Source organism: Triturus cristatus, chromosome 7 (genome assembly GCF_964204655.1).
Source record: "Triturus cristatus chromosome 7, aTriCri1.1, whole genome shotgun sequence".
NCBI classification, from domain to species: Eukaryota; Metazoa; Chordata; class Amphibia; order Caudata; family Salamandridae; genus Triturus; species Triturus cristatus.
Genome location: NC_140590.1, coordinates 103653697 through 103668038, shown reverse-complemented (window position 1 = coordinate 103668038; position 14342 = coordinate 103653697). Strand labels below are relative to the sequence as shown.

The window sequence follows — 14342 nt, the reverse complement described above, 5'->3', positions numbered from 1 at the left end:
CCCTAAAACACTACATGTAATATTTCTAAGTCACACCTACAGCAGGCCTTACAGCCCTACGGCAGGGTGCATTATATTGTATGTAAGGACATCTCTGCATGAGCAGATATGCCCCTGTGCTGGCCAGTTCCATTACTGACAGTATAAGTGAACAGGGATGCCATCTTAAGGTATGTACTGGGCACTGGTCAAAACGAGTTACCCACATAATGTCTTCACTGAAACATATGGTGTTTGGTATTAAACACCTCATATTAAACCCACCCTGATTCCATTGATGGATGTATTAATACATGCGCCCAGAGTGTACCTTTGAGGTACCCACTGAAACCTACCAGCCCTCTAGTGTGCTAGCTGACCGGCCCAGTCCAGTGCGCCACCACAGACTAGTTTCTGACCCCCTCTCCTCCCCCCCCAAGGGTGAGAGCCTTCACTCTCAGGAGGTTAGGAAAAATGCCTGCTCTGGAGAGAGAGGTGTCATCCCCTCCTCCTCCAAGAACCCTGGTAAAATTAGTGTTCCAGGGCAGGAAGTTTGAAAGTGGCCACGCCTTTGGTATGCAAATCTAGCTTGCCTCACAAGAGAGGATGCCGATCCCCCTGCCCCTGCCCTGGGCCATCTGGCACCAGGACAGGCGGGAAGATTAGCTATGCAGGAGGTGTGTTGCAGTGCCAGGGTGTACACACCCCTAGGTGAATGCAAATTTAGAGATTCCACCGTCTTGGAATTTGGAAATGTGGAACAGGGTGATGCCTACTCCCCAAAGGAGTTAGGTAGCACATTGACTACTACTCCTCACTTCCCTTGACACCTCTAACTTGAGTATTTAGCCCCCCTCTCTCCCTCCACCCCCCAAAAAATACCACGACTTCAGATTTCTACAGACCTTAAGATAAGAAGACATGGGCAAAGAAGAAGGCTGCTGACCGGAGAATCGAGGTGCACGACTGCCTTGGCGCCAGCCCTGCCAGCCTGCCTGCCTTGTGGAGCAACAGATTCGTCCTGCCTCAGTGCAGACCTTAAGAAACCCAGAGGACTGCCAGTGCTTCACAAATTGCCAAAAGAGTAGAGGAGCTGCTCCCCTGCATCTGAAGGCACCAAAGAAGTGACAGTTAGTACACTGACCTGCCGCCTACGGGGACTACTGACACAGCAGCCACCCAGGAAGAAGTAGCAGTGGGCCTACAGGTCAGATCTGTCCTCCCTCCAAGTGTGGGGACGCCAGGACCGATCAGAGCCGCACAACACCTACACCTTGGGTACCGGACTCCTTGCAGCAACCAAGGCTTGTTGTGTCCAGTTTGGACACCAACGCCAAGGAAGACTGACCTGCATTCATTTCATTTCAATCAAAGACAAAGAGTGAGTCCGTGACTGCAGCCACCCAACGCCTCAAAGCACCTATGCACTCGCGCTCCAGAGCCCGAGTCTAAGGGAGGTGACTGTGCCAATGAGGTCCCCAGATCTACAAGAGTTAAACCCACCCTTGGGTTTTCCCAGACTGGACTTCCAGTTGCCACCTGCAGCTTCTTTCTGCTGGCCCCCTCAAACAGTGAGTAACTCCAGCACACCAAAAGACACCACTGCACCCGTGCCCCGCAGCCCGAGTAGAAGTGGACCAACTGTGTCCCTAAGTGCCCGAGAATCTCCAGGGACGAGTCCCCTTTGGGTCCTCCTGGACTAGTGCCCCAGTCCCTGTTTCCAGCCTCCTTGTACCAGACCGTTCTCCCATTGAAGTGAATGGGACATCCGACGTTGTGAGACACCTCTGCACCCGGATGCCCCAGAGTCTCACGAGGGACCTGTTTGTGTGGCCTTGGACCTTGCCCCATACTCATCTTAAGTCCTGAAGACTAGTCCCGTACGTCGCTGCTAAGTGTCGAATGCAATATATGTTTTTCCTCCATATGATAACATTACAGATCAAGAAATTGCATTATGTTCATTTTTGAAAATTGTAAAAATCCATAGCTCGAAAAGTGCTTACCCGATTCTGTTGATCTCGGTATCTAAATTTATATAAATGTACATGTTGTTTTTATAAATTGGTTTCAGATTTCTCGGAGTGTGTGTCTCATTTACTGCTTTTGTGTATGTAATAAATGCTTAGCACTAACCTCTGATATACCCAAGTACTCACCCACATTACCAAAAAAGAGAGCATTTGGGGGGTCATTTGTGGCTCCGTAAGTCCTTTGGGGTTTGCCCGGACTCTTTACACAATCTCTTTTTTGGTCCACTAGTTGTTATCCGTCATGGAATCTTCATTAAATTAATAACCATTCAATATTCCCAGCAGTTTGTGAGATCCTTGTAACAGATATTACACAGAAACATTTTATTTGCAAAACATATATGTTATTTCAAAATTTCTTATTTAAAGTGATTCCCTGTCTTTATATTGATGCAAACCGAATTAAAACCCAGAATAAACCATTTAGTGTAGCGGTTCTTAACCTAATCAGGTGGCCTGTGACTATTTCATTCAATCAAGCAGGACTTATAGAGCGCAGCTGATCACCAGAGAGGGTATCCAGGTGCTATGCTGCACGTATCATTCGAAGAGCCAGGTGGAGGTCTTTCATGTGCTGGGAGATGTGGGTCCTCCTGGGCAGGTTGAGGATCAGTCTGGCTGCTGCATTCTGGATCGTCTGGAGTCTTCATGAGTTCGGTGGTGGTGCCTGCATAGTGTGCGTTGCTGCAGCTGGCTGACCAGGGCCTGCGTCACCATTTTCTTAGTGCTGGTGGAGAGCTCCTTGAAGAGCACGGGACTCACGTCTGAGCATACCCGTCCCACTCGGGGTGACGAATGCAAAAACAACAGTTGATGGACAGAATGCAGAACAATGTCATACATTCACCCCAGTACAGGGATCTGGGCCTTAAATCCATCGTTTTTTTGCTCGCCATTCCAATTTGAACCCAGCCATATGCAAATCAGTCTTGACCCTGTGCCTCAAGCATCCTAGGACCAGGTTTGGGGTTTCACCCCTCTTCAGCCAGGATAGCTTGATTCCAGTGACATGGAGAGCACCGGACTCACGTCTGAGCATTTAACCCAGATCTCTTGACTGGGGGTGAATGTTTTGATTTGTTCTGCATTCCGTCCATCAATAGTTCTTTTTGCATTTGTCACCCCAAGTGGGACGGGTACGCTCAAACGTGAGTCCCATGCTCTCCATGCCACTGGAATCAAGCTATCCTGGCTGAAGAGGGGTCAAACTCCGAAACCGGCCCTAGGATGCTTGTTTCCGGTCCAGGGAGGACCTGGCTTGGCAGTTCGGGCTGGACAGTTCCCATGAGGCACAGGGTCAAGACTGATTTGCATATGGCCAGGTCTAAACTGGGGTGGCATGGTGAGCAAAAGAATGATGGATTTAACCCAGATCTCTTGACTTGGGGTGAATGTTTTGATTTGTTCTGCATTCCATCCATCAATAGTTCTTTTTGCTTGCATTTTACAGCAGTTGATGCAGACCTCTTAGGATGTACAAAAGAAGGCTTACGACCTGAGTATGAAACAGGTAGAGCGTAATTACAGTGTAGAATTCCACCCCTTCTGATTCAGAGTGGGCCGGTGTTCCCGCACCCATTCTTTTCCGGATGTTGGAACGACGGTCTCAATTTAGCTGGGCAGTAATTCCATCTGGAAAAACCACCAAGACTTTGGCTGCAGCATCAGCGGAGCCTCTTTCACCTTTTTATTTTTCTGTTAGAGGGGGTATACAATGTTCTCTCTGCCAGAACTTAGCTCTTCTTTTCTTACCCTACTTGCCACAAGCCCCTCCCCCTTTTCCCACATAGATGCCATTTACCACTTGCTGAGATCAGGTGTTATATGTTTGTGTTAAGACCCACGAAATTGAGAGTTTAATGTTGTTTTAAATTGTCTAATACTGAAAGTGTTACTCCACTGTAACTTAAATTTTGCACCCTGCCAGTACCATGCAACTTGTATTCAGGGCCTTAATGACCGAGGGAGGAGGGGCATCTGGTCCCCATCCTGGTGCTAGAATGGGCAAGAAAGTTAATCGGTTCTGCTTGTAGGCAGTTTGCCTCACTCTGCTCTACCCACTCAAAACATTTCCGTAGAAAGGAGATAGCCCTCGGAGCTGAAGACCGCTCTTAAAATCATTCTCATGTTCTTATTCCCTGAATGAAAACTTTTGTCAAAAAAGCTCTAGGAGTCTGTTGGAAGAGCAAGGAAAAAGTGCCACCAAGAACACATTTTTAATGACAAGACAAAGAGAAATATGTCAAGTGAAAAAAAGGCTACTACACCAGACATTTGGAAAAAAAGCTGGAGGATATAAAACCTTTGCTCCTCAGAACAGAGCTTAACTGTCAATACATTACAATATGAATGCTGCATGTTACTGCATGTTTAACGAGGCTGCTGCCTTTGGCATCAGATATTTTTCATGTGTATTTTTCCTCTGTTCCTATGTAAAGCTCTTTGTCTATCAAACTATCTTCTCTGTGCTTTATGAAAATGCAAATATTTAAATGAGCCTCAGCATGTCACTTTCTATGGGTGTCACTCCTGTCCACTAATAGGATTCTATTTATGAGTCCCTTTTTGTCATGTATACTGTGATCCTAATAATTTACATTCTGTAGAGGTTTTCTCTAGAGTTCCCAGTCTGTGCATGCATGAAGCTTCTTGTTTTATTGATAGAGATTATGGAAATAGTCTAGAAGCTGTTGACATCAACAGTGATTTCATGAGAGTTGTTCTTATGGCCATGACCCTTTTCATATCGGGACTAAGTTGTAAATTACTGTTGTGGCCTTGTGAGGAGGAACCGGGAGATAACTATTGTGTACCTACAGAAATATTGTTCTTTTTGTCTCTCCTGTATAGGTTCCTTCAAACAGCAGAGATGTTGAAACCTTCTACACCCTCTCCCAGCCATGAGAGCAGCTCCTCTGGTGGGGACAATGGCAGCGAGTATTACCCGCAAGTGGGTAAGTACAGCGGCAATAGCTAACTGCTGTGGTCCTAGAAAGCTCTGAGATGCTTTTAGTTGCAGAGCAATTCATGGGTTGCTGTAGATGAATGTAACATTACATTTAAAGCAGCTGCTGGGTGATCCAGGCAGAGTAGGAAAACGATCCTGGGTAGGAATTTTACGGGTAGAGGGAAGATGTCTCATTGTTTGTGTCTATGTCTTAAAACTAATTATTCTTCAGCTTTGGGTGTCATCATCTTAGTGATGACTGCAACATTACTACAGAGCCAGAATGGTTATCATGAAAGCATAAAGAAAAGTCAAACTTAGGGAGGAGTTTTATTATGAAAGTTGGCTTTGACTGGTAGTGTCTAATTCTTTCAAGGCAGAATGTACTCCTATATGTTAACACTTTTATAAAGTGTGCCTGCTACCCCATGGGGCTTTCTGGCGATTAAAACTTGTAGTGCTAGATTATGCTGCCTTTAACTCTTATCACAGCAAAGACTGATCATTGGTGTCAATGTTCGATTGTCTTTCATAGAGTATTGTACTCTAATTTTAGCAAAATATCCTTCTGTGGCTATGGCCTATCTCAAGATAGCAGCTAGAGTTACAGTAACCGTACTGTGTGGTGGTAGAGCTCAGATGAGTCTCAGTTTATTGATTGTGACATTGGTGGAGGTGCTCAAGGATTCACTTCCTTCTATTGTCCCTCCCCTCTCTCGGAGAGGATCTCATATAGCTACAAAATCGGACCCTTAAGCCCTCCCACCCCCTTCATTAACCTTTCTGATGATATCAGTGATCCTCTGACCCTCTACTGTCTTGATGCTTCACTATCTGTTGGTAATGCTGTTTGTTTGGGAACCTGTAAGTCACACTTACAAGTCTCAAATGATTTACCCGAGACCCTTGTACACATCTTCTAGCAATCCGCATTGTTACTGTCTTTGGTACATGATGGCTTCTTCTTTGCTGCTCTAAAGTGTGTTTTAAAGGTAAGGGGAGAGTGCAAATGGGAGTGTAGTCAAACCCTTTTTGTTTGCCATATCATCCCGGATTTCAAGTGTGGACTTTGTGACCGGGCTACAGTAAAGATTATTAGGTGAATGCTATCCAGGTAGCTTTGCGACACCCTAAGACTCCAGGCTACCATTTGATCCATATCCCATTATTTTCTCTGTTTCTTCATTAAAGCACCTATTGTGTATACATAAATAAGCTGCTTGGTAGCATTTAAGCTATCTGGGCAAGCCAGTCATCCTACATCTTTTGTGACCAATAAGGCTTTCATGGCTATCCTTGTCTTCGTCCCAGCCCAGATAAAATTAGTAGAGTTTTAGGAATCGGTATATCTGATATATAAAGTTCCCAAACTTTCTTCTGGTGCCCAAACTTCCACAGGAGTACATGTCTAAGCCCCACAGGACCCCAAGGGATGGAACTTAGAGACTCTCAAGGTGTTGGGTAGAGATCATCAGCAAAGTCCAGTGCAGGTACCCCTAATCAGTTGGGTACTTCCAGGAAAAGACTCTTACAGCTTCTCGTATCCTTGTGGAGACATAGGAGGTTAGCCCGCTGACCCTTGAGGTCTACTTCTTTGTCTTGGGTACAAGAGGAAGCAAGTTCAGTCCTTCAGGGCTCCTCCCAGGTCACAGACTGCAGGTGCAGCGCTCTTCTGGTTCGAGGCATGTGGGCTGCTGAATTCATATCTATGGACTTCATCAGGACTGTATTTCATTTTAAAAGCTTATATACATCCCTCATATGTAATGTCTATTTGACATTATTACAAAAACATTTATACATTCCTATAAAATCACTGATAGTGCCTTCGGCACCCCAAGACTCCACACACATTAATGAAATCTATCTTTTTAACAGAAAAACAAATTTCCATTTTCCATTGTTGTTTTTATTAATGCAATATGTACATAGCCCTACACACCACGGTTCCCTGCCTGTTAACAAAACTTTTTTTTTTAATTGTAATAAACCTTCCTAGGACTTTTTTTAACCTTTTTTCACATTTTAATTTAGATTACATAAATACCCTTCCTAAATTTGTCAAATCTAAATGTCGGTCTCTTATCAAACATTTCCCAATAAAAGCTTCTTTTAAAAACCTTTTCCCAATAAAAAATTATTGCACATAACCATTATTGAATTTCAACTCACTTGTGCTTTCCACACCTGTGTTTTTTTAAAAAAAGCAAGAAGTATAGACTCCTGTTTCAGTGTCTTCATGGGTAATACATCCCTTTTCGGGTGGTGTCGTACCCCCCTAAATCATCTATAATTAAAACATGGCAATAATCAGCATAATATAAATTATCTTCCTCCCAAAATCACATTTAATAGTCTGTATCTCATTGAAAAGTAGTTCTTAGTCGCCCTAAGGTTCCCCTATCCAGGCCTTAAATCAATAAATTCCTCATGCTCCATTGGTTTCCCTGTCAAGGCCTTAAATCAATAAATTCCTCATGCTCCATTTCATCCACTAATCCTGTGAGAATCTGAATATTTAACTACCAATCTAGGTGCAGAATCCACATTCTATTGTTGCCCACTTCACTACTGATATTAACTGTTCTGTAAATCACCTAATAGTTTAACTCAATCCAGTGTATCTATGCTCTTGAGCTCCCATATCTCCACTCACCTTCCGCCTTCTTGCACTAGGGCTCGAGTTACATGGAAAAATACCTCTAACTCTTGCTACCGGGCATCCCCGATTTAAAGAATAAGGCCTACCAATCCACTGTCAGTATGCCTCCATGTCCTAGCACTCCACCAATTACTGTGCTTCCTGACCAGACCAATGCTAAACGTATCTTTTGGCAGACACAGTTCCCTCTCTGGTCCACTCTGCTTCCACCAATCAGCGGGCTTCTGTAGAGAAGGCCCACCAATCAGCCCACCAATCCGTTCTCAGTATTCCTCAGTGTCCTAGCATTCCACCAATCGCATACCCTAACAAATTGGTACTGGTGCAACTAACCCTTAATCTTGTGTTTTCCTGGTATCTGTGAGTTACGATCTGACACTTTGCGCAACTGCTGGCCCTATTCTTAAAAATACCAATATTTCTATACATGCCTGCAGCAAAAACATACAAGATTTGCCCATTTCAAAAGCATTGTCAGCTGACTTTGCTAAAATATTCACAATCTATATCGTAGGCCTAAGGCCTTTGGAAATGCATGCTTCATTTCAATACATAAGCGTTTTAGCTTTTTTTGCATTTATACACTGTTGGTGCAGGTCATTACTATAAACAACATATATTTACTAAACCGCTATGTTCGAGGCATATGAGCTGCAGATTATACACTGTGCATAGATCGCCATCTGGTGTTGGGCCCGGATGTTTGCAGTTTGTTTTTCTTCTTGGACAATGTTTGGAAGTCACGAGTTCGGTGACTCCTCCTTCGGTCCGTACTGCGCATGGGCTTCGGCTCCATCCTCAGATTGTTTTTTTCCGCCATCGGGCTCGGATGTAATACTTCGTGCTCCGGCTTCGAACCTTCCCAGTTCGACCTTCGACGAAAAATCATCGTCCATCCAGATTCTTCAGACAGAATCATCTTCTTTATCTCTCTCTTCGGCACTTCCTCGATTCCAGGCAGCGGCCATCGGACCTATCTCGACTCCGGTCTCGGCCGATGGAAAGGACTCCCTTTAAGAAGTGCCCAAAATGTGGGTCTAAATTTCCCCACACCGATCTACATCAGGTGTGCAACCTCTGCCTCTCTCCCGAACACGAGGCCCGAGACTGCCCCGCCTGCAAGTCTTTTCGATCAAAAAAGACTATTCGGGATCGACGAGCTTGACGCACCATGGCGCACTCATCGACCTCGGCTCCACCTGACATCTTCGGAGAAGACACCGGAGCTTCGGGACAGCAGCCCCCCGAACAGGAGGACGACATCGTCAGCGCTTCCGAGGCCGACGACCCCGACGTGGAGGAGATCACACCGGCGCAGAGGGTCGTGAGTACTCTACCCACTCCCGCGCCCATACCGAAAGAGACTCCGGTTACACCTTCGCCTCCGGGCCTAGGCAAAACCAAGCATACCACTTCCATCACCCCACCTTCGGGCCCGGTGAAGAGGCATCACAAGTCTCCCGGCGGCTCGGGCTCGAGCCAGCCTACTAGCGGCGCCGAAAAACACCCTTTGGCACCGAAGAAAACCACACCAAGCGCCGTTCCGAAGCCATCGGTGTCGAAACCTGGCCTCTCGGTGCCGACCAAACATAAATCCCTCTGCACCAACGCTCCCGTGTCGAAGCCTGCCTCGGCACCGAACAAACACTCGGACGCCCCGAAAAAGCATGGCACGGATAAACCAAAGAAGCCGTCGGCTCCGAAAACATCGGCGCCGACAGACGAATCGGTGCCGGAGGAGCTATTCACGCCAGATCCTCGTCAAAAGACTTTAACAAAGGATCCAAAGACTGGACATTTGACTTTGTCTTCAAAGAAAAGACATTTAGACAAGCCAGCTCCTCCTCCACCGCCAAAACGAAAGGACTCTGCCACATCCCCATTCAGAGTACCCTCCCCACCACCTCCACCACCTCCTCCACCTCCCCCACCTCCCCCATCTCCTTCTCCACCTTCTCCACCCTTGCCTCATCGCTCTCCAACCCCGTCTCCAGACCCTGATGACCAAGGGGATCCATACTATGATCCAACAGATGCCCTACAGGACCCCACTCCTCCGGGAACACCAGACCCATGGGAGGATTATCACAATCCAGATGTGCCTCAGGATGACCTTTATCCATCCAGTGTTAAATGCACTCCTTAAATCGTAAAGAATGTCTCCCTTTTGCACTCGTAAGAATTGTAATAACAGTTCAACAGTCTTTCTTTATAAGTTGATCCTTTATTTGATCATACGTTTAAATCCATTAATTTTTCATGGTTGAATCGTTGAAAAAGAAAACTTTCATTGTTTCCAGGTAAATACATATAACTTGATGCAGTTCATGCTGCCCAATGCATTTCGGGCTTATGAGCCCTTCATCAGGGGCTGTCAAGGTGAAAATGAGGAAACAGGGTATCAGGGGGTCTGTGTTATACTCATAATCGCAAAGTCATGTTAGCGTTGTTATCGGGAGTGGATGTGAGTGGGTAATCACCGTGGTGAAAAAAACAAAACAGATGCCAGTATGTAAATGGTGGTGCAGTGTAAAAAGGGATGGTGGTTAGAACTTAAAGGAACAACCGAGTGAAAGACGTATGGTACACACACCCAAAGCAGTGAAGAAATTGTAAAAGTTATTCGAACTGTGTCCCAACACGCGTAAATGAAGTAAGTGAAAAACGCGTCAACAAACTCGCTTCAAAAAGATGTTCCAAGCGCTTGTGCGAGTCTAGTGCCGAGAACAGACTCGGAGTGGTTCCTAAAACGGTGAAAAATCAGTGTAAGTAGCAATATTGTAGCGTGAGATGGAAAGGTAAAAGTTAAAGAAAAAGTAAAGTCCTAAAATGTTGAAAAGCAACCACTTATTTGGTTAAGCAGCGTAAACGGGTTTACAAAGTTCTCGACAGCGAGTGTGGGTGTTGAATATCCGGGTTCCAAATCGGAAATACAATGAAGTGGAATCTCATTGGTTTAAATATTCACACGCGCGTGTGAACTTTTACCTTTCCATCTCACGCGTTTTTCACTTACTTCATTTACGCGTGTTGGGACACAGTTCAAATAACTTTTACAATTTCTTCTCCTCTGCCAGGGCGACTTTATCACTACACTGGACTTGAAAGACGCATACTTTCATATTCCAATACACCCTTCTCACAGAAAGTACCTCAGATTTGTAGTGGACGGGCAACATTATCAGTTCAAGGTTCTCCCCTTCGGGGTCACAACCGCACCAAGAGTGTTTACCAAATGCCTAGCAGTAGTGGTGGCACACCTCAGAAGACAACACATCCACGTCTTCCCTTGGACGACTGGCTAATAAAAGCCGCGTTCTACAACCAGTGTGTGCAACATACAAACACTACCATCCAACTACTCCACCAGCTAGGTTTCACGGTGAACCACCAAAAGTCCCAGCTAATACCGTCTCACACAAAGCAATACCTCGGTGCCACTATAGACACCTCAAAAGCTATAGCCTATCCCAACTCAGCCAGAATCGCAAGCATACAAGCCTTGCACCAAAGATTCATCCTTCAGCACTCTCTCCCAGCAAGAGTGTTTATGAAGCTCATAGGGATGATGGCATCTTGCATCTTCATAGTGCCTCATGCAAGACTCCACATGCGCCCACTCCAAGAGTGCCTAGCACGCCAATGGAACCAGGCCCAGGGACAGCTGACAGATCTGGTGTTGGTGGACGGTCGCACCCATCGCTCTCTGCAGTGGTGGAACACCACAAACCTTTCCAAAGGGCAACCGTTCCTGGCCCCGGTTCCTCAGGTAATTCTAACAACGGACGCATTGCTCTCCGGCTGGGAAGCGCACCTCTTACACCTCACAGTGCAAGGCATATGGACGCCACAACAAAAGCTACTCCACATCAACCATCTGGAGTTATTGGCGATCTTTCTAGCCCTGAGATTGTTTCAGAAACAAATCTCAGCCAAAGCAGTCCTCATTTGCACAGACAATATGACTGCAATGTACTACATTCAAAAACAGGGGGGGGACACACTCTCCACAGCTCTCTCGGTTAGCACAGAGCATATGGCGATGGGCAATCCCACAAAAAATCTTTCTCCTGGCACAACACGTCCCAGGGATACAAAACACCATGGCAGATCTGCTCAGCAGACAAACGCAGCAAATACACGAATGGGAACTGCATCCACAAGTTCTTCGCCCATTCTTTCACAAGTGGGGGCATCCTCAGATAGACCTCTTCGCCACCCACGAAAACAAAAAATGCCCAAGCTTCGCCGCCAGATACCCACACCCATTGTCCAAAGGCAATGCGATATGGATGAACTGGTCAGGCAAATTTGCATACGCCTTTCCACCTCTCCCGCTAATTCCATTAGTGGTAAGGAAGCTACAACAGCACTCTCTCACACTCATTCTGGTAGCTCCAACATGGGCCAGGCAGCCGTGGTACACCACACTACTACAGCTCTCGGTGGTACCACACCAAAAACTGCACCTGTCCCCATGCCTTCTAACCCAGAACCATGGAGAAATCAGACACCCGGACCCAGCTCAGCTCAACCTTGCGATCTGGCTCCTGAAATCTTAGAATTTGGATACCTTAACCTTCCTCCTGATTGCATGAACTTTATCAGGGAGGCCAGACGTCCTACCACTAGAGCATGCTATGCCGCAAAGTGGAAAAGATTTGTTCTTTACTGCCGTAACAATACAATCAACCCTTTGGATGTATCCATACAGCACATCATATGCTACCTGCTCCATCTACAAAGGTGTAACCTGGCATATTCATCCATCCGTTTACACCTAGCAGCAATTGCTGCTTACCTGCAAAACAGACAGCATTTATCACTTTTCAGAGTGCCTGCTATTAAAGCTTTCATGGAAGGCCTTAAAAGAGTAATCCCGCCCAGGGCACCACCCTCACCTGTGTGGAATCTAAACGTAGTTCTTACAAGGCTAATGGGTCCACCTTTCGAACCAATGCATAAATGTGAGCTGCAGTTCCTTACTTGGAAAACAGCTTTTCTCGTAGCTATCACTTCCCTTAGAATGGTTAGTGAAATACAAGCGTTCACTATACAAGAACCCTTTCTACAGATACATCACAGCAAGGTGATTCTTCGCACAAATCCTAAATTTCTGCCCAAGGTCATTTCCCCCTTCCATCTCAATCAATCGGTGGCATTACCGGTTTTTTTCTCGCAACCTCAATCTGTTGCAGAAAGAGCTCTACATACACTTGATGTTAAAAGGGATTTACTTTACTACATACAAAGAACGCAATCTTTCAGAAAGACTAAACAGCTGTTTGTCTCGTTCTCTCCACCGCATAAAGGCAACCCCATCTCAAAATCAGGGATAGCTAGGTGGATTGTAAAGTGCATACAAATTTGCTATCACAAAGCAAAAAGAACATTATCTGTTCCACCTAAAGCCCACTCTACAAGAAAGATAGGGGCTTCTATGGCTTTTCTAGGGAACATACCCTTAGATGACTTCTGCAAAGCAGCCACATGGTCAACACCTCACACCTTCACAAAACATTACTGTGTAGACGTGCACTCCAAACAACAAGCTAGTGTGGGCCAGGCTGTACTAAAGACACTGTTTCAAACCACTGCAACGGATACCGGTGGTCGCCGCTAGGGTTGGGTACTGCTATACAATCTATGCACAGTGTATAATCTGCAGCTCATATGCCGCGAACGGAATATGCTACTTACCAGTATGCATCTGTTCTTGGCATGTAGAGCTGCAGATCTATACACACCCACCCGCCTCCCCGGCTACCTGTATCCGTTCCAGTCTATCTTATTTAGAAACAACACACATGGGTTTCGTTACTATTATCACTACGCTCCATCATTTCCCTGCTGGAGAAAAACAATCTGAGGATGGAGCCGAAGCCCATGCGCAGTCCGGACCGAAGGAGGAGTCACCGAACTCGTAACTTCCAAACATTGTCCAAGAAGAAAAACAAACTGCAAACATCTGGGCCCAACACCAGATGGCGATCTATGCACAGTTTATAGATCTGCAGCTCTACATGCCAAGAACAGATGCATACTGGTAAGTAGCATATTCCTTCCCAAGGGCTTTTTGCCTGTATCATAATACACACATTCATACAAAAGTAAGACTACAGCCCTCATCATGAACATTTTACTTTTCTTTACTGGTTCCCAGACCATCATACGGGACTCCACATCACTTCTGCCCCAACGTCTTTCAACAGGCCTTTGTGGCTTCTTGGTGTAGCTAGCCTTGTCCTTCCAGGGTGCCCAATTCTTCCTCCTAGGAGACAGTGTTGAAAATGTCTTCCTTTTCATGGGCTACTCTGTTACTCCAGGCATTCACCCCAACAAGAGCTGGTGTCTTGTGAGTGCCATGGTGCCTCAGGTCACCCTCTGTAGCATATGTAAATCTCTTCCATAATGGCTTAAGGAGTGCAGACCTGTAATGATATGTTGCTTCTCCAGTGGCTGTCCAAAACTTCAATGTTTTACTTTCATGCTTCAGCCCGTCGGCCATTCACGTCTTTTCACTTATTTTATGTTGCACAACAGGTTTGTAAGAATGCACTACCACCCAGAAAGGTATTCTGGCACTTAGCAGGCATGAGTCTGGCCAAACTTAGGACCTAGTTGCTCCGCTCAAAAATCCAGGCCTTCAGCTTCTTGTGGAATACCATAAGTGAGGTGGAGGCTGTTATGTGTAGCAGCAGGTTATTCCACACCTTTCGAG

The 14342-nt window shown here is 45.8% G+C and overlaps 1 protein-coding gene across 2 annotated transcripts in view; it reads left to right on the top strand.

Annotated features, from left to right (window-relative positions):
• The window catches only part of SMG9 (SMG9 nonsense mediated mRNA decay factor), a 196074-nt gene that overhangs the window by 115657 nt on the left and 66075 nt on the right, over positions 1-14342 (top strand). For both annotated transcript variants that reach the window (XM_085615739.1, XM_085615738.1), the window contains one exon: positions 4863-4966. In XM_085615739.1, coding sequence (XP_085471865.1) covers positions 4863-4966 — 104 coding nt within the window. The remainder of the gene's footprint in view (positions 1-4862; positions 4967-14342) is intronic.